Here is a 20,136-nt window from a genome sequence, read left to right on the forward strand (position 1 = left end):
AATCTACAAATGGAAGAAAGATATGGGCTTAAAATGACTAGAAATGGTTTATAAAAAAATCCCAGAGGAAGATGGTAGAAATAAGCTTAAACATATCAGTGCTGCAATGAGTGTGGCTGGACACCGCTCATTTATTAAAAAACAGGACATTTTCAGTCCACTTATTTTTCCTCACTGGAGATTGAGCCTTGCTGTGCTAGCCAAGTGCTCTACTACTGAGTTAGACTCCCAAGCCTCAAGCTATACACTGCTAATAAGAATCAAATAACACACTTAGAAGCAAGCAACAAAACAGAAACCACAAGCACCGGTAAAAGGATGACTGACCACAAAGATAACAAACTCCAAACAGCACAGCTGTGAGATGCTAACCAAGAAAAAAGAATATAGGGAGAAACAGGGAAAGCCCTAATTATTAAAAGATACCCTCCCCCCCACACAAAAAAAGACCCTATAGAAAGCCTAATAAGTCTCAGAGAAATAGGTGGGGCTAGCAATCAAACCTTCGTGTGCAGAGTGGTTGACGGCAAGCATGTATAGGATGCGTACAACCAGGACGTACAACGAAACGCCTCTGTTAGCAACAGATCACCGGTATTCCCTGGTAAGGCTGTGGACAACACAGTCTGTGGAACTACACTCAACGGCCTAATTGTTCATAATGTGTGATTTCACAGGCAGACTCCTTTTACATATGTGGATATCCCAAACACTTTTCTTCATTTTAACACCCATATTTTATAAATACTAGCTGTGTACTATACCTCAAAACAAATCTCAGAAAACATGAAAAAGAAGAAACCACATAGGCCACAATCTCTGAGAAATATGCAGTAAAGCCAGAAATCAGAAATAAACAATGGGACTGCTAATCTTTATTAATAGCTAAATATCCAGATATGCTTATAAGCATTTAATATGGGACATAATTCTCTCATAGAAAAGAGCAACATTCCAAATATTAATATACACAAATGACAGCCACTTAACAGATCATCTCCCTAAGTAGAGAAGGCAGTAAAATTTTAAAACATAAAATATAAAGTATATGATGCAGAGTAGAATTGCCTTCAGGAAAAAAATAAAGCAAACAAAACCCTTTTAAAACAATACTTACCCACAAATTACTGTTTCTTACAGAATATCATCATTCAAATAAGTCACTTGGTTGGCTACACAAGAAAATTAACACCTAATAATGATTAAATTATACACAATTTGGAAGGAAAATCATTGCGAAAGTCAGTAATGCACATTATTATGAAGAACTATCCCAAGACTTGAACAGAAAATAAACTATTAAGCTATGTCAAGGGCAAAAAGAAATGCATTTCAAACTCTAGCATTTGGAAATACAGGAAAATGCAGAGAGATTAAGCATAAACAGAGAAATTAATACTGTACAGAGCACGGCTGAGGGAGAGTGCCAATGGCGACAACAGAAGGGCGAGAAGGGAATGGCTTACCACCAGCAGGGTTAGCAGATCTGGATCCTTCGTTAGGAGAGCAGACCAGAGGACAGGCAAAAAGTGGATTAGAAGACAATAAGACAATACAGAAAGTCAGCATGCGACACAGCGCCAATGGTTTGCTCCCAAGCACAGTAGCAAAGCCGCTACTGTTCCGAGGGCGCTTTGTTCCACACAGCACAGTTTAGCATTTGTCCCAGGTCTGTTCGTGAAACACCCATCTATAACGTGTCCAGCTTAAGAGATCTGGAGCAGACAAGGCCTCTGTCTCCAGAGCACACCTCCTCGGCTCTCAGCAAGAGGGATACAAGCAGAGCGTGGTCACCTGCGCCCACTTCCATCTTTAACAAGATGCCAGTGGCCGGAAGAACACTGCTATGGACTGTTTTCACCCTTGACTGGCTATGACTTTCCTTATCTTCAAATATGTAAAGTATTTCAGTCCTTAAGGGTCTTAAATCTAGAAATAACAAACCTACTTCATATCAAACCAGGACTATGAATGTTGCATGCCCACGTTTGTAATATAAATATATTTACCTCATTCAAATAGTTATTAAAATAATGAATCTTGTATGTGTAAGTCTGGGGTGTACGCTCAATTATGTGCTACTATTTAGTGGCTTCTGTTCCTCTGAGCACAATCTGGCCATAGTGTCCCTAAAGAGTCTCAAGGTCCAGGTCAGTATGTTCCTGGCTTTAAGACTTAAGCCTATTTGCCTAAAGCCTCTAGAAAAGCAATTTTCAACCTCCTTCTAAAGTCAGGTGACATTTGGATTTCTAAAACCAGAGAGACACAGCACTAACACAGTTGGGGTGGGGAACCTGGTAGAGGACACAGCCAAGAGCTAACAAAAAAGAAACGTATTTTTTCCCTCAACCCCCATTCCCCACAGAAAATCATACTGCAAAATGAATTCATAACAGGCAAATTTTGACTTGAGAGACTTCAGGGATAGAAAGTGAAATGTATTTTAATTTCTAATGCTATCAACATGTGTGTGTGTGTGTGTGTGTGTGTGTGTGTGTGTGTTATATGTTCCTGTCTATGCAAGTGTGTGTGGATACCAGAAAAGGATGCTGAATGCCTTCTTCAGCCACTACCTTTTGTTTTCAGACAGGGTCTTTCACTGGGATCTGAGGCTCACCAATTAGACTAGATTGGTTGACCAGCAAACCCCAGGGATCCAGATGTTTCCATCTCCCCAGTGCTGGGATTATAGTGTGTGACAGCACAGCCCGATGCTTATGTGAGGACTGGAAATCCAAACTCAGGTCCTCAAGCACTTTAGACAGAGTCATCAACTAGCCCATGAAATATTAATCCCTTGAGAAGGAGACCAAAGCATGCTTGGAATGTCCACTTTGTAAGCCTACCTAGTAATGCGGTCACATAGTGTCTCAGAGCCGCTGCAAGTCTGTCCAGCTATGGGATGTGCTACTAAGGGAAGCTAAAGTAACCAAAGCATAAAACACACTGCTTACGCTGAGACTGTGAAACCACTTTGGCGCGACTGCGGCCCCGACTATCCGAGGGTGTGGAGGCGACATTGGTGGCACTCCCAGAGCTTTGCCGTCTGGTACGGATCCGACCTGGAGGGTACAGCAAAAACAGTGTTTTCATGACATCTTCGGCTAGTGTGACCTAGTAAGAACCCACACCACAGCACAGGGCACTGACGCAGCTGGCCACGCAGGAAGCAGAGGCTTCTGTCAGCCAGGCCCCCATGAGAGTTAGACACCAGTAGGATGAGCAGGGATGAATGTGGTTTTGAATTCTCCACAAGGCTTCTCTGCAGTCAAGGAAGCACGAAATGCCTTTCTCCATAAGCCAGCTAGAACTGGACATGACTGACACCTCCCCGGCAGCAGAGGAAGCTTGCAGAGGAAGAATGCAGAAACAAGTCCCGGGGATTGAAGAAGGTTTGAGAAAGTGCAGCATTGAGGTGGAAAGGAGACAAGAACAGCGATCTTTAGTAAAGTTTTAAAAGACATAAAAGCTGGGTACGGTGGCACACACCTGTGATTCCAGCACTTGGGAGGTGAGACAGGAGGAGGAGGAGGAGGAGTTCAGGCCACTCTTGGCTACACAGTAAGTCTGAGGCCAGTCTGGGCTACGTTTACTACTGGATATTTACTAAAAGGCTGCATTATTTATTCTACTGAGAACTATGATCTATCTCTGCCAATTACACAGCAATGTATAGACAAGAAAGGGCAACCCAGGGGAGAAGCAGGTCCGGCGCGCACGCCTGGCATAGGTGTCTGTCTGGCCCCCAAGTACCTTCTGTAGGCACCCAGCCAAACCAAGAACGTGATCAGGCAAAATGAATATAGAAAAGCAATCTATTTTAAAGTTATTACAAGAGAATACTCAGGGTACATATATTTTTTTAAAAAAAATTAATACCTATACCCACAAGCTGGAAGAACTAAATCCCTCTTGGAGGATTCTCACTCCCCAGCATTTGGTAATATAGTCCAAGGGCCAGTGCTCAGGAATCTCAAATTTCTTTCTTTCTTTTTTTTAGATAAATATATTTGCATGATCAAGAAACATATGCCAGTTTTGCCTATTTAATGTTAAATTATAGTTGGATTTTAAAATACATTGCTTTACTCAACAACTTATTTGTGAGTAAACTTGTGGAATGGATTTTCCATATGGACCAAAGAGAGAGTTTACCTTTTCCAGATGACTAATTCTCAAATAAATCTCCCAACTCTTCTCTTACTAATCTACAATGCCTCTCTTTCTCAAAGTTCTACTTCAGTTTCATATCAGGCAAAGGTATTCTAATTATAAAAAGTACTTTTAGATTTTATTTTGTTAACATATAATGTATCATTCACACATATGTATTTGTATACACACACACACACACACACACACACACACACACATACTGTTTCTTGAGACAGGGCCTTGTTGGATAGTCCAAGTTGACCTGGTATTTGTTATATAGTCCAGACTGACCTCAAACTCACAGCAATTCTCCTGCCTCAAACTCCTGAGTCCTGGATTTACAGTCATATGCTACCACACCTGGCTTTTAATCATGACATTATGACCTTAAGTTTAGGACTTTTGCTAGACGGATTAATTTGTATATAGAACCGGGGTTACAAAATAAGCCAGCTATTATTTTTTTTCTAATTACACATTTTCACTTATCTGCCTTCACTGCGCTGTCCTATTCATGTAACACAAAGCAAAGTAGAAGCAATGAAGTACTGTTGACTCAAAAGAGATTTTTTTAAAATGCTGGATTTAGGGGTACAAGTTATTGACAGACTATACAGGCAAGCCCTGGGGGTTCTGTCACCTCCCCCTGACACACATGCCCACAAAATGGCCTCTTGTCTTTTTCCAGTAAAGTTGCCTTTTGCTGACCAGTGATGAAGGCATATGCATCCTGTCTGTACTGCAGATTCATGCCAGTGAATGCCCACAGGCCCCAGGGTTCAGCAAACGACCTTGGTGTAGCCAGCTTAGCTAATTCTACCTGGACCCTGTAGTCATGGTGTCTGGAGCTGGGCGACTGCGTTGCTTACTCTGACTGGCAGGGTGCTCTCAACGTGAGGATCATTTTGGCCACTGAATTCTATGTACTTCACTCACCAGAAAAAAATGCAAATTTCATATTTCATTTGAACAGGTAGAGTAGGTATTTCATATTTCACAACTGACTCTAAAGACCTGTAGTGCTCGTTCTGCTTAGCTTCCTCTGATGCTCAGACGTGCAGTGCCTTCGGCCTGTAATCTCCTACCTGGCTGACAGAATACATGGAAAGCCCAACGGACGGCCCCAAGAGTGGCTCCTCCTGTGAGACGTCAAGAGTCCTCATAGGAACTGCAAACGCAGATCACTTAGTCCTACAGCAAGGGGCGTCTCACACCCCACAACAGGGACGGGACCTTCAGTTTACTGTGTGTACAGAGCTCAGGAACAAAGAATTAGAAAAGACCATTTTCTCCATGAAAGACACTCAAGACGGCAAGATGATCTGAAGATAGTTTCTCTGCCTCTGCCTTCTCACGGCCCTTGTCAAGGATGGCTGGCTTCGGGCCAATGTCTTGCACCTTGGATGAATTCAAGGTCTGGTCTTCTGTGTGCTTTGGCCTTCCACTGCTATGCTATAGGAGCAGCCTGAGAAGGCCTCTTGTTGTTTTTGAACTTTCTTACTTTTTTGGGAAGTAGCTACATAGTTTGAAGGTTCTCTGTTGTGCTGTGTTCGGATATAGGTGTCTCCTTCACAGGGAGAGGAACTGGTTTTTACTCTAATTAGTTGGCAATTATAAGTGCCTGGATGTGTTTTAAAGGAAAAACACAAAATGTTTTGTGGTCTTCAAGAGAATCACAGCTACTGCACAAACACAGCAAACCACAAGAAAATATTCCAATTGTGTACAATGAGTGAATGACAGAGAATCATGAGAACACACCTCAATTGTGCACCACGAGTAAGTGACAGAGAACCTCGAGAATACACCTCAATTGTGAACCATGACTAAGTGACAGAGACAAAACAAGTGTGGAAGGGGTGAAGCCAGCCTGAGATTAAAAAGATGAAATAGCTGCATAGCAATAAAGGAAAAGCTGTGGAGTTGGAGGAGCCAGGAATGTGCCAACTATATATAAAAAGAGAAGAGCAGACACTGGAAGAAGCAAGGAATTTAGGAAGAGTTAAGTCTTCAGCTTTCATGGAATCAACGAAGAATATTTCAATTGCACAGCTTTCTAACACTGCTAAGAATTCTCACTCAGTCGTGTTTTCCTTCTTCTGGAAAGACCCTAAAACATGGAAGTCCAAACTTGTGTTCTAAGTCTACCTTACAGGCATGGTTCTCAACAGTCAATTCAGCCCAAAGCTTCTTAATCCATGGACCCATAACTAAACAGGGGGACTGTGAAAAAACGGAACAGTAAAGAAGTTGTTGAACAGTCAAACCAAAAATTGAATTCACAGTCAAACTCATAATGAAGCCTGTAGCAGCGCTCAATTGTCTGACTGTAGTATGTCATGAGCTGTATGTTGTCTGTAATGAAGCCCCTAGCAGCGCTCACTCAGGACTCTAGTATGGTATGAGCTGTAATATTCCTTTTGTTGTTTGTTTTTAAAATGTACGAACTTCTCTGCTCTTACAGAAACATTAAAAAAGTAAAGATTTCTCACATTTTCTTACCATCACCTCTCTCTGTGGAGTGCATTGATGAGAACGTCTGACTTGATTGCTTCAGAGTGTCTGATTTTAAACATGACTGCTGACTTGCTGACTTGAGTCAGCTAAAGTCTTGCCCAAAGAATCTCCACTTGGAGTTAGGACAGAAGTTGTGATGATTTCTACAATGGCTCCAGACATACTTATGCTGTCTTGTCCAATGGGAAGTGACGACCCATGCAACGATCAATCAACTCAGACAAGTGTGGACAGCGGTCTCTGTTCTGCACTACAATTACTCAGGCACGATTTCATTCTTTACAGAAAACTAAACAAGTCCATCCGCCTCATTTGTATACAATGTGCTTCTTTCCCCATCAAAACCAAACTAAAATTAAAGCTCTTTTTCCTAAGTAATTTTTTAGTATAATCTTAATTCAGCAAAAGTTAAGCTAACATGGCTGTGTGTGTGTGTGTGTGTGTGTGTGTGTGTGTGTGTGTTTCAGGTGCATGTGAATGTGTGTGCACATGTATGTAGAAGTCTGAGGTTGACACAGTGTCTTCCTCAATTGAGACAGGGTCTCTCAACTGAACCCAGATCTTGCTGATTCTGCTAGTGTAGCTGCCAACTCGATCTAGGCAGCCCATCTGTCTCCCAAGAGCTGGATTGCAGGCAGACCGCCGGCTGGGTCCGGCTGACTTGTGTGTGTGCTGAGGATCTCAGCTCCAGTCTTCACACCTGCATAATAACTGCTTTGCCCACACTGAGCCCTCCCTCCGTGCCCTCATATGTCCTCTGGCCACCACACCCAATCTGACTTTCTTGGTAGTTGCTGTTTTGATACAGGTCTCTCTCTGTAGCATGGGTTGGCCTTGAACTTGCTGCAATCCTCTTTGCTCAGCCTCTCAAGCACTAGATATAGGATTGTGCCACCATACTCAGTTTGGCTTTTTTTTTTTTTTGCCTCGGGCATTAGAAATTGTAAAACATTTACTATATTTAAAGGCTCACAGCTGGGAACCTAGCTCAATGGTAAAGTTGTTGTTTCTGTGCTCACACATACAGTCGAGTGTGCACATGTACTAATAAATAAATGCAACTCAAAACCATTTTGGGGGCTGGAGAAACGGCTCAGTGGTTAAGAGCATTGCCTGCTCTTCCAAAGGTCCTGAGTTCAATTCCTGGCAACCACATGGTGGCTCACAACCATCTGTAATGAGGTCTGGTGCCCTCTTCTGGTCTGCAGACATACACACAGACAGAATATTGTATACATAATAAATAAATAAATAAATATTTTTTAAGAAAACTATTTTAAGCCTATTTCTCTATTTTCCTTTTTGACTCCTGAGAACCTAGACTATGGCCTCAGGAACAGTAAAACTGAGAATGTAGCTCAGCTGGCCAAATGCTGGCTCAGGCTCAAAAGCCTGACTTGATTCCCAGCACTGAACGCGGGCGCGGCGGTGCACAACCGAAACCCAGCCTCGCTTGGGTGAGCAGGATCAGACCATCAGGTCAACTTTGGCTAGATGGAGAGTTTGAGGCCTGTGTGGGCTGCATGAGACCCTGTCTCCAAACAAAATGGAATTATACATAAGAATATTCTGCTGGGCTGGGGAGAGAGCTCAGTGGTTAAGTACTTGCCGTATAAATGTGCCAACCTGAGCTCAGTCCCCAGGGATTCCACATAATGGATGGACAGGACTGACTCCCTTGGGAACTGCCCACCACTTGCCCCACAGCACACAAACCTGCACTCACACACACACTATACACACACTAATAAGGAAACTTTACAACCCACAGAGAGCTGCCCTGCTCAAACCTAGGCTCCTTTACATGGTAGGCACTTCACAACTACACACTCCACAGCTCTCTCCACTGCTGCAGGCAGTGTCTGGAGATCTGGGGTCGAGCACTGTCTCCACACGCAGTTGTGGAAGCAGTATCCTGCTTTCTCCCCAGAAATCCCAGGAAAGGGGACGGGGTCTACCAGTCGATAACGTAAGGCACTGTAAGCGCAGTGCACCAGCTGGGTCTCAAGGACAAAGAACAAGGCAAGAACTCAGCCAAGAGCTTCTTGGCCTAAAATGTGGACCATGGGGAAGTGGACATGCCCGTTTCTCTCTGTGGTGTGGACTGCAGAGCTGGCAGAGAAGGCTCTTATCATGTGACCGGCAAGAGGATCGGTGTGCGCAGATGAAACAACAGGGGCACATGACATTGACACAAATAAAAACAATATCCCATAATTCAGCAGTGTTCTTCATAGGAGAAAACACACCATTAAAAAATGTCTTTATAGCTCAGTAGAAAAATTTCACCAGCATTGAACCCGAGTACTTGGCCCAGACATTTACTTTCAAAACCGGAAAGATGACCCCGAGAAGCCCAGACAGCACAGAGAAGGAAGTGGAGCTCATGCCGGGGCTTCATGAGCAATAAACCCCAGGGCAGCAGCACACGAGGTGGTGTCCGATATCCCCCCAGTGTGGCCTCCGCATTATCACCGCCCTCAGCACACTTCAGTGCCCCGGTTCATCAGAACAAAGATTAAACAAGAAAGGGAAAGAACTGAGGTGGAGGGAGGGCTAGGAGCCGCTGGAGACAGAATGAAGAAGAGGGTGGGGACATCGTGCAACACATCATGCAGGGACCTCAGTGAGGACACGTGGGCACCAGGAAGCACTCGGTGGGAACAAAGGACCAGAGAGACACACACCTCGATCACAGAAACAAACCGCTTACCCTCCGCTTTAGTGGTAGTACCGTCTTTAAGCCAATTAAAAAACAAGGGAGGGGACAACAGGGAACAGTTAGTAACATTCAGGAAATTAAAAAGCAGAATGTTATTAGCTACTCAAAAAGCAAAATGTACACTTTAAAACAAAGCCAAAAGGGAAACACATTCAAACGCAGAGCCGAGCTGGAAGCCAGCGAAGTGTGCCCTCACCAGAGTTAGCTCAGTCTGCAGTAACACCATCTGCCTTTGGAAAGCAAACAGAACAGCGGCCCAGAGCTGTGTCACCGTCTACAGGCGTGACTCAGGGCCTCCGCTTTGTCAACTGCACCATCCTCGCAAGTTCCCACTCCCTGAGAGTTCTAGCAGAAGGGCGTAGAGTAGCGACTAGTTGAGGTTCTACGGTCACCCCGAGAGCAGAACGAGTGAGAAGCTGAGAGGCTGGAGCAAGGCCTATCCCGACTACACGCCCAGCAGCAGCTGTCCCTTCAGTACCTGCATCCAGGCCTACGTACTCCAAGTCTTCCCTCACGTGTCTGGATTCTAGAAGTTTGGAAAACGGTTATCAGCTTTAATGCTCCACTGTGACGAGTCAAGCGCTGCGGTCAGGCCTAAGTGGGGCCTGGGCGCAGTCTCAACTGTGTTCAAGTAGCAGTGGAGGAGGGGCAAAAATCAAGGACACTGGAGGTACAATTTTTAAGGAGAAGGAAGGGAGAGAGCAGTCGAACTGAAGTCTTGCCTGGAGAGGACAGCCTGCACTGAGAATGTCCTCAGGGCTGCTGAAGGTTTATTTGTCTGTTACCAGACCAAACTCTGAGATTTCATCAGCACTAAGGAAATCTAACCAGGCCTCAACTAAATACCCCAGATGTGTACAAGTGAGCAGTGATCCCAGATATGCCACTAAAGGTTGCATGAACTCAGTCAAGCAAATGCTAACTAAAAATACTAACAGTAGGGTAGGCCGTTACTATGGGAGGCAGAGGCAAGATGATCTCTGTGAGCTGGAGGCCGGCTTGGTCTACACAGTGAGTTCCAGGCTACCTGGGGCGATACAGTAGGGCCCTGTCTCAAAAAAAAAAAAAAAAAAACAAACAAAAAACAAAAGTAAAAGTAAATCAAAAGTATTGACACCCTGGTAATACCTAGATTACAACTTGCTCACCATGGGAGGGAACAGCCCTGGCTTCTCCCTTCACCCAATATTACAAAACAATACCTTAATACATATATATTATTGGTGTAGTAGTTACCATGGGGAAGAAGATTGTCCATGCTGGGTCTCTTTTCAAGAGAAAGTCTGAGCTCAGGAAAATTGGAGTGTCTGGACACACGGTTCCAGGACATACACTGTCTCAGGGTGGTGGGGTTCTTATTTCAGCTCTACTTTCGTCTGCCTTGAAGGGCAATCATTTACAAAGGACCTTCAGGCAATTCTACCCACCCTCAACAGTGCCTGAGCCAGATGGCTACCATCACCATGAGGTCATTGGCATAGAAACCGACTCAAAGCTTGCACAACCTGCTCACTGGGACAGAGAACAAGGGGCACCTTCTTTGGCTACCGTCCTGTCCCCATGCTTCCAGTCTCAAAGCACTTTAGAACTGGCAGTGACCTTGAAATTCCTAATGGGTTCTGGTGTTAAACTTAAGCTAAGTACTCAGGTTTGGGGACTGAACGACTATCTTGGCACTTACAAAAATATAATGAAAACATCACCAGCCCAGAACAGAGAGGGTGTTCATTGTCAGCTGGCAGGAAAGAAAGCATCTACCACTATGTTAGATACCAGAACTTTGGGAAATAATCAGAAGCAATCCTTTGGAGCAGTCACTGGAGTATGGGGGTACTCGCCTCAGGAAACACGTAGGCAGAACACTTGTACAACTGTGCTTAAGTTAGCTAAAGGTCCATTACATTCATTCAGAACCCCGTTATCCCCTCCTCCACTAAGAGACACTCAACTACAGGACACGTGAGTCCTCACTGACCATCTGGCTCTGTCCCAACCAGCGGGAAGGGGACACCAGTGTTGGTTTGGGTACGGGCAGGACTTGCTGCAGGAAAGAGGGCACGAGGACCACACAGCCTGAAAGCACACATGCCTTATAGAACAGGCTGATGTTCGAGAGCAAGGGGACACTGGATAAGACACTGGAGAGAGGGTGGCTGGGAACTATCCCTTAGTGCCATCACTTAGACTTCAGACCACCCAGCAAATGAGCCTTCCCTCAGCCAGAGGCCTGTAATCTGCTGAGAGACCAGAATCACTGGGGCAGGGGACAGGAGGGAGCCTGGTTACCTAAAGATGCATAAGACCCTGGAGGCAACGCTGCTGCAGAGCTGAAGGCGGTGGAGCCCGAGGATGAGGAGACTTTGGATTTGGCACTGGCTGCTGCGTTGACGTCAATATCGCTTCGAGATCGCTGGAGGGATCCTGTCGTTGACACAGATTTGGTACTAACTGTAGAGGCTTTGGTGGTAAAGGAAGAGAAGTCAGGAAGGAGGGACCACGTGGGATTTCAAATGCATCCTGTTACATGCTGCTGCTCTGCTTTGCTCAGAGACAAACACTAAGTTGTAACATATGTTGGTGTCCATGGGCGGAAGGAAATAACTCACTGTCCCCAAGACGGGTTCATACAATGCAAAGAAAGACACAGTAAGCATGCCTGTGGGGTACCTACTACTGTTCCAGTCCGAGGAACAGAAAACTATAGGTCTAAGGTTATGGCCACATATGAAATAAAGTTAAGAGTTCCCATCTAGCTAAGCCCTCTCTGGAAACACACCCATTCCCAGCTTCTAAGAGCCACCAAACTGCTGCCCTCACTCTCCACTTATGTGAGCCTGGGAGCAAAAGGACTGGTGGCTGCAGGAGGGAAGCAGGAGGAAGAGAGGCCAGAGCCTGACTTCTGTCTGCCTAGCCATCCAGACAATGTCAACAACGGATCTGGTGTAGTGGAGCCCTGCCAAGGAGCCCAGCTGAGTGGGGATAAGTACAGGCCCCAGCTTCCTGTCACTGAACCAGCCTCAGGAGATGAGCAGCCTGCCCAGGGCAGGAGCAGGCCTCCACCGATGCAGTTCAGTGGCTCTGGTTCTGTGGCTGATCTCTTACCTCTGGATGTGGTGCTGCCGGTGGGACTTCTCTTGGCAGAAAGGGGCCGGCTGCAAAATGCACACACATGCATGTTACCAAAAGTGTACTTTATCTGCAGTGATATAACACAGCAAAGTGTGCCCGTGGAGAATGCCCAGGTCTTCAGAACTTTTCAGGCAATGCATTACTATACCAACCCCTCATCTGACAGAGAGAACAAAACAGTAACAGGGACAGAGGTCAAGTGCAGGGCAGACATGCAGGTGCAGTTCTGTGTCTTTCCAGCCCTGTCTCTGGGCAACGCTCACATGCTCTTGGAGGACTCCCTTATATTACAGTTCACGATGCTCTATGGCTCGCTGTGCTGTGCCAGAGGAGAATGAGTCTGTGGCAGAGTCCAAGGCCACGTTTCTCACCTCCCGACAGTATCTGACCTAGAACTGGAATCTACTTTGACAGCTGGGAAGATTTAGCAAGTACCCAGGTGAAAACAATGTGCGCTTCTGTGTAGCAAACCTTTAATAGAGCAGACTGCACTGTGGGCGTCACAGCCAAGGCCCTTACTTGAGACTCTCCTGAGAGCTGGATGAGGATCGGTCTGACTGAGGCAGAGACACAATGCTGTCCGAGTTCTTCAGGTGGGACTGCAGGGCCTTCTGGTAGGAGGACTCCAGCGTGTGGTACAAGTGCTCTGCTTCTCGGCTGAAGTGACTGTGGAAACCCCAGTAGCATCTAGGAAAAAGACAAGCCTCGGGCTGGTCAGGACCCCACTGAGCGCAAGTGTACCTCATGCAACATTTTTGGGATTCGAGGCCTCCCTTTATCTGCTAGGAGGAGCAATGGGGCACAAGGCCAGAGAGCTAAAAAGGAGGCCTCGGATAAATCCTGGCTTTACAACGTACAGCTTAAATCTAAAAGGCCCTTTTACTTATTCACTGATGTGGTGGTGGGTGGAGAGGCCACAGCACATGTGGGGATGTGAGGAAAACTGTGGGAGTTAATTCTCTCCTTCCACTATGTAGGCTCCAGGGAAATTGCCTTTACAGGTTGAGCCATCTTGTTCCTTGCCTGCTTTTGATGCTGGAGAAGTAACAACTTCTCTGAGCTGTTGTCTCATTTATAAAATGGGAATTAAAGGTTCTAACTTGGAAGTCAGTAGGCCTCATGACCTCCAGGGAGGTACTGGACTGAGGGCCATAACCACACGACTGAAGCATTTTCGGTTCCACTGAGAGTCTGAAACTGGACATTATCACCACGCAACATTTTTGGATTTGAGGCCTCCATTTATCTCCCATGGTAACATGGTAAGGAACACCAAGTTGTATGGCTCTCAACAGCTCAGTAAATGAATACAGAGTGGGAACCAGCACTACTGACCCATTATTTCTCTTAAGTTTGAAAACAAGCATCCTATTGTCAACCTCAGTCCTACTTATATCTGTTTCACCTAGGCAACCACCTAAAGAGCAAAACATCAACAGAAACTTAGAGAAACATGTTAGAGTGGACTTCTGGAGTCACATTTAACAGCTATAATTAACAACATACGCTTGATGAACCAAGATGATTGAGTAAGGCAATTCATACAGTGGGTTGGGTCTGAGTGCTAAAATGGGCCAACAGCAACTTACTTTCTGGCTTCTATTCTTGCTTCAGAATCGGCATCGTGGATTCCTTTCTTTATCGTTTCCGCTAATACTGATATGTGTCTAGACATTTCGGAAAGAGAGTAGTAGTGGTCACTAAGCAGACAACTTTTAGTGGTGAAAATAGGCTTGTGGAATCAAGTTCAAAATAGCAATGAGGGTCTGGTGGCTTCATGCCAATGTTAGCCAAGTAAAACAAAACACTGTCTTCATGACACCAAAACACATCTCTGCTCTTTTCTCAGTTGGCGGGCAGCCTCAGTTTCTCAAAACCAGGGCTTCCGATTAGTTGCTTAGAAGTTAGAGCTGCGTCTATCACTATGATGAAAACCAACTGGCAAACTGTGATGCCCATTCTAAACTGTGGCACACTTCTCCTCCCACCTGCTGTCTCCAAACTCAGAGCGCAGGTACCTAAAACAGACGGGAGCTAAAACTATCAAAGAAAAAGAACAGCACGTGGTTGCTTAGAGGTCCTGACACAGCGCTACTTTTAAATTCTGATATGTAAAAGCAGTCAGCTACAGCCTGCTGTAAAAACAGCGCTGACCAGGACAGAGTGAGTCGTTCTGCAAGGCATCAGAAGGGGTCAGCAGTGCTCAACCCTCACTAAGCTGCAAACAGAACCTGCACCACTACTGCCCTCTACCGCGTAATAATGGTAATGCATGCTGCCAGCTGGAGGCATCTAAGTTTTGTTTCATTTTTCCTAAGACATGGCCCTTAGCCCAGGCTGGTGTTAAACTCCCAATGTATCTGAGGATAACCTTGAACTTTTGATCCTCCCTCCCTCCTCCATCTTCTCTCACTTGGGATTATAGGCACAGTTTATTTAAGACTGGGGATGGAACTCAGGGCTTCTCATATGCTAGGTAAGGACTCTACCAACTGAACCACACAAGCTCTATCATACTAGTATCTGGAAGGATGACATTCCCTAAAGCTTCTCCAGTATGAACTGGCTCACATCAGTAGAAACAATAGTCCCGTAGTGATGCGTGATTCACTCCTTCCTTAGAGAAGACGGGGTGGACGGCTTGCTGGGGCGCTCACCCCCACAACTCTCAGGCCAGAGGACAGCTCTGATTCACAGGGGCTCACCTTTCCAGTGAATGTGTCTGCCATTCTTGTAGAAGCAAATCTAAAAATTCAAAACAGCGCCTGAAATGTAACAAGAAACACAGAACTTAGTAAGGTGCCTGCTGATGAAACTAAACAGCTTTTCACTTCAGTCAGTCTATCCTTTGAGTAGTTTTATTTAAGGGGGAGAAGAGGAAAAGGAGGAGTAAAGAAGAATCAGAAATAAATAAAGACTAGGCCAACAAGGTGGTTTTGAGGGTCTCACACACACACATGCACGCACGCACACACACACGTTCACACACACACACACACACACATATGCACGTGGGCGTCCACACACACACACGTTCACACACACATACACACACACACACGTGTTCACACACACACATACACACACACACACACACACACACGCACGCATGCACGCACGGCAGAAGATAACTTCTGAGAGTCCTGGGGATGAACTCAGGTCGCACGGCTTGGCAAAAGCACCTTACCCACTGACCATCTTGCCAGCCACAGAACATTTTACTGATTTTGGACCAAGAAGCAGCTGTTACCGTGATCTTAAATAATAACAACTTCAAATTTGAAACTTTATCCATGGAAGGCGATCTGGGGATCATCTTGCTTTTTAGATGCTGACAAGATAATCAGGAGGAACTTTGAACACGTACCTTCTAACTGCGACAGACTTCGAGGTACAGTTGCTTGTTATGACAGGAATTAGCCGAGGGATGTGCGTGTGCTGCGGAGAGGGGTGAAAACAGGGTGAGCACTGGAACACAGACCGGACAAGACACAACAGACTGACCACACGGCACATGGGTGCTCGGTCTAAAATGTCTGCTGGAGAAGGGAACAGAATCCCCTGAAATGTCACACACAGGCCACTAGAGAACTGCAGAGGCAGGACAGACAACAGGATGCCACCTGAATCAGTCTGGAGTCACAGCAGTCTGAGGCAGGAGGCCTAATGCATGCTAGCAGCTGAGACAGTGTACGTTCATAGGGCTCTTCATGCTGAGCCATCCTGACACTACTCAATGGAAAAATACAGTGGCTCTGGTTTTAATATTACAAGCAAGGGCAAACACATACAGAAAGAATGAAAATAATACTAAACATCCTTTGGAGATAGAGTATATCCTTCAGAGTTTCAATTTTTTTAAAAATTACATTTATTTATTTACTCTGTGTATGTGCATGAGTGTGTGTGTGTGTGTGTGTGTGTGTGCGCGCGTGTGTGTGAGGACACATGTGCAGAAGTCAGCAGCAACTTGTGAGAGTTGGAGCGCCCTCCACCACGTGGGTCCTGAGGATTGAACTTGGGTCCTCAGGCTTGGTGGTAGGCAGCTGCCTGAGGGTGGCAGAGGAGGATGAACCACTCTTCCTGAAAACACACATGAGGATTATCAACACCTGGCTGCTGCTCATATTAAAGAGTTAGAAAAGTTAAGCGAAGAAAGAGTTCCAGTTCCTTGCATGCTGCAATTCATAAAATGAGTTTCAGGTAAGCAGAAGCCTTAAGCACAAGTAGCTAACATGGAAGAACAGAGTGATGGAGGGGAGAGAGTCAAGTACTTAGAACCAAAGGAAGGTTGACAAAGGCGTGCCTGTCAGTGGCTGCGCCAGCCCACAAGGCATAACACAAATCCTGCAGTTTGGACGCCCCCATCGTGGGAGAGAGAGAATGCTGCAGGGGCAAACAGATGGCAATGGCACAGACACACCCTCGTGGGGAGGGCCTGTTACATCCCATCAGCCAGTGGGATCTACCACTCTTGTCCTTTATAGGTGGCCCCATGACATACTTACCCGAATGATTAGCCTCACAGCTACAACACCAGAAGTAGCCATAATTTTGGCACTGTTTGGGATTAAATTAAAGATAGTTGGCATAATGGCTTCAGCTCCATGATCAAACTTATTTCCCAGAACTGATGACAGATGCCTGCAACAAGAAAGGACCAGCTGTAGTCACGTTCTCACACACAGGGAAACACAGAGACTCTCAACAGTTGACAGCCCTCCTTCACAGTTCTCTTAGAGATAAAAGGTCGAAGACACCTCAAAATGTTCAAGCAAAGAACCTGGTGAAGCCATCAGCCAACAAATGTTTGTTAACAATTTCCAAATAAGTATTACAAGAGCAAAATCAACCCTGCCAAGACCAAAGATGCACTAATAAACACAGAGCATGAACCCAATGCTTGCCCTGTCTGATTTTATTTTTGTTTTACATATAAAACATGATGCCAGGATCTGCATACCCTAAAACTTTATACAATTACACTTTATACAATTACAATGCTTGCCAGCTGCTGTGACTACTGCTTTAATATTCTGACGCATGCAAACTCAGCATTGAAGTTTAGCTAAAGCTAAGACAGTATTGCAGTCCTGTTGTTCTCTCTCTCTCTCTCTCTCTCTCTCTCTCTCTCTCTCTCTCTCTCTCTCCCTCTCTCTCTCTCCAGTCCTGAGTACTGCAGGGCTCTGCACGACAGGCATGCACTCCAGCACTGCCGGCACCCACAGGCCTGCATTTACTTCATTGCTACAGCACTCTTGAAGAAACAAACACGAGGCCTAACGCACATATACCCTGGAGGCCAAAGTCATGAAACGAGCTCACAGACAGAATTCCATAGGATTTCATTTTTCTATTAGTAGTACAATAGAGGCATCAGAGATATGTCAGTGAGTATAATTTAAAATCCAACACTGTACATAACTGGCAAGCAGCTACTCTACCAGTATGGACAGAAGTATTAACAGGCTAGGGTCTTGCAGACCAGTTAGAGGTAACCCTGCTGACATGCCCGAGTAGTTATCTCTAAAGCTCAGGAGAGGCTACAACACCGTGCGGGTAAATGGAGCGCATCGCACGCAGTCCTTACCCCAATGTGATGCAAGCTTCCCGCACTACCTGAGACCGCAGGTCCTTAGCAGAGAGTTTGAAGGCTCCATCCAGAAGACGCAAGTGTTGAAAGAAGTTATCGTACTCGGCAGCCCCAGCCAAGAGCAACGACCTCATCTTTTTTAGCTAAAGAGACAAGAAAAGTCAGATGTGTGAGAAACATTGTTAAACACTGAATCTACATAACAAAAAAGCCATCAATATAATATAAACATAAAAGTTAACTGATAATAGGAACGATTTTTTTTAAAGAAAAGATTTGTGTGTATAGTTGTGTGTGTGTGTAGTTTTGTGTGTGTACATATGACACATTTATGCAGGTGCCTGCTGAGGGCCAAGAGGGTGTCAGAGCCCCTGGAACTGGAGTGACAGGTGGTTATAAGCCACCTGATACGGATGCTGGGAACCAAGTGAAGGTCCTCTGTAAACTTAACTGCTGAATTTATATCTCTAGCCCCTAGAAACTATCTTTGTAAGGACAACCCAACGTACAATGAACAAACTAAATCACAACTAAGACTCCATTTTAGAATGCAGTACCCATAAGTGATTTCCTTAAAAACATCCAGGTGTGTGTGTGCGCCGGCCCGAGTCTATGTGCAGCACACAGGAGCCATGGAGGCCAGAAAGGGGCACTTCTTCCCAGAACGGAGTATGAGCGGCTGTGCTCTGAACTGCTGAGCCAAGCCAGCTCTCCAGCCTTTAAGCCGCTGAGTTTTTCTTGGTTTTGTTTTTTGTTTGCTTGCTTTTTAGACCACATCTCTCTATGTAGCTCTGGTTGTCCTAGAACTCTCTATGAACACCAGGCTGGCTTTAAACTCATCTCCATGAGGCCTGCCTGCCTCTGCATGTGCCACCACTCCCAGCAACTTGGTATGTTTTAAAGACAAAAGTAGGGTTGCGTGTGGGAGTGCATGACCATTAAGTCCACAATTCTACATGCTAAAGCAGGAGATCCCAAGTTCAAAGCCAGCATGGGTTACACAGCATGTAATTTTTATCATTAATTCTTGTCAACTTGACATAAACTAGAGTCATCTGGAAAGAGGGAATCTCAGTTGCCTTCATCAGGTTGGCCTGTGGGTATGTTTTCGGGACATTTTCTTAGCTGATGATTGATGTGTGAGGGGCTAGCCCACTGCAGGCAGTAACGCCCCGGAGCAGGAGGTCCTGGGCTCTATCAGAAAGCAGGCTGAGCAAACATGACACCAGCAGCAGCACCCCTCCAGTCTCTGCTTCAGATCCTCCAGGTTCCTGCTTCCAGTCCTGCCCTAGCCTCCTTTAGCAGTGGACTAGAACCCGTGAGACAAATAAACCCTCCTTTTCCAAGCTGCTCTTTGTCATGGGGTCTGTGCAGCAACAGAAAGCGAACGAGGATGTAGTGAGACCACTTTGAAACAAACTGAGAAACCAAAACTCACAGCAAACAATAAAACCAAGTGAGGTGATTTACTACAAAAGTAAAACGCACAGATGGTAACTGATGTGCAAAGTGTTGCTATGCATGGAAGTAAGTGAACATGCAAACAAATGTAACGGAGCACAGGACAGCGGCACTCACAGCATTGACTCTCTGTTCCCAGTCATGCTTGTCATCTGACAGGATTTCTCTAATTTTGTTTATGGATTCCTCGAGGTCTCGGCTGGAGTAAATCTGGAAGCAAAATTAATTTATATTTTAAAAAAGACAATGTACAGAATTAAGATGATTTTTAAATACATGAAGTTAAGGAAGTATAATAAAAGAAACTCTCACTCCACGTGAGGAATTCTCCGGGTATGTTCACCTTAGTGAGCCCATACCCACAATCAACGGGAACCCTAGATTTGCTGCCTTGTGTACACAACCTTGCTCTGTTCATCTTTACTGGAAATGTAGCAAGGGAGTTTGTGTACAAGAGAAAGAAGGCAACAGGGATGCATTAGTCATTTTTCATTTTTTAAAAAAACTTATTACTGAATACGCATGGGGGGACAAGAGGTGGGGCAAGTGTACCATGGTG

At 45.3% G+C, this 20,136-nt stretch overlaps 1 protein-coding gene across 16 annotated transcripts in view; it reads right to left on the bottom strand.

Moving 5' to 3' along the window:
- Positions 1 to 20,136, bottom strand: part of Clasp1 (cytoplasmic linker associated protein 1) — a 217,653-nt gene that overhangs the window by 74,345 nt on the left and 123,172 nt on the right. For 5 of the 16 annotated variants that reach the window (XM_087906611.1, XM_087906609.1, XM_087906608.1 and 2 more), the window contains exons 11-22: positions 19,695 to 19,787; positions 18,114 to 18,259; positions 17,032 to 17,167; positions 15,891 to 15,961; positions 15,229 to 15,288; positions 14,113 to 14,190; positions 13,043 to 13,210; positions 12,497 to 12,546; positions 11,681 to 11,851; positions 9,873 to 9,920; positions 2,955 to 3,062; positions 1,467 to 1,493 (exon numbers count right to left, since the gene is read on the bottom strand). In XM_087906611.1, coding sequence (XP_087762737.1) covers positions 1,467 to 1,493; positions 2,955 to 3,062; positions 9,873 to 9,920; positions 11,681 to 11,851; positions 12,497 to 12,546; positions 13,043 to 13,210; positions 14,113 to 14,190; positions 15,229 to 15,288; positions 15,891 to 15,961; positions 17,032 to 17,167; positions 18,114 to 18,259; positions 19,695 to 19,787 — 1,156 coding nt within the window. The remainder of the gene's footprint in view (positions 1 to 1,466; positions 1,494 to 2,954; positions 3,063 to 9,872; positions 9,921 to 11,680; positions 11,852 to 12,496; positions 12,547 to 13,042; positions 13,211 to 14,112; positions 14,191 to 15,228; positions 15,289 to 15,890; positions 15,962 to 17,031; positions 17,168 to 18,113; positions 18,260 to 19,694; positions 19,788 to 20,136) is intronic. The other 11 variants (XM_087906614.1, XM_087906612.1, XM_048443836.3 and 8 more) reach the window with 3 other exon arrangements.

Source organism: Myodes glareolus, chromosome 5 (genome assembly GCF_982192425.1).
Source record: "Myodes glareolus chromosome 5, mMyoGla1.1, whole genome shotgun sequence".
In the NCBI taxonomy this organism is placed as follows: Eukaryota; Metazoa; Chordata; class Mammalia; order Rodentia; family Cricetidae; genus Myodes; species Myodes glareolus.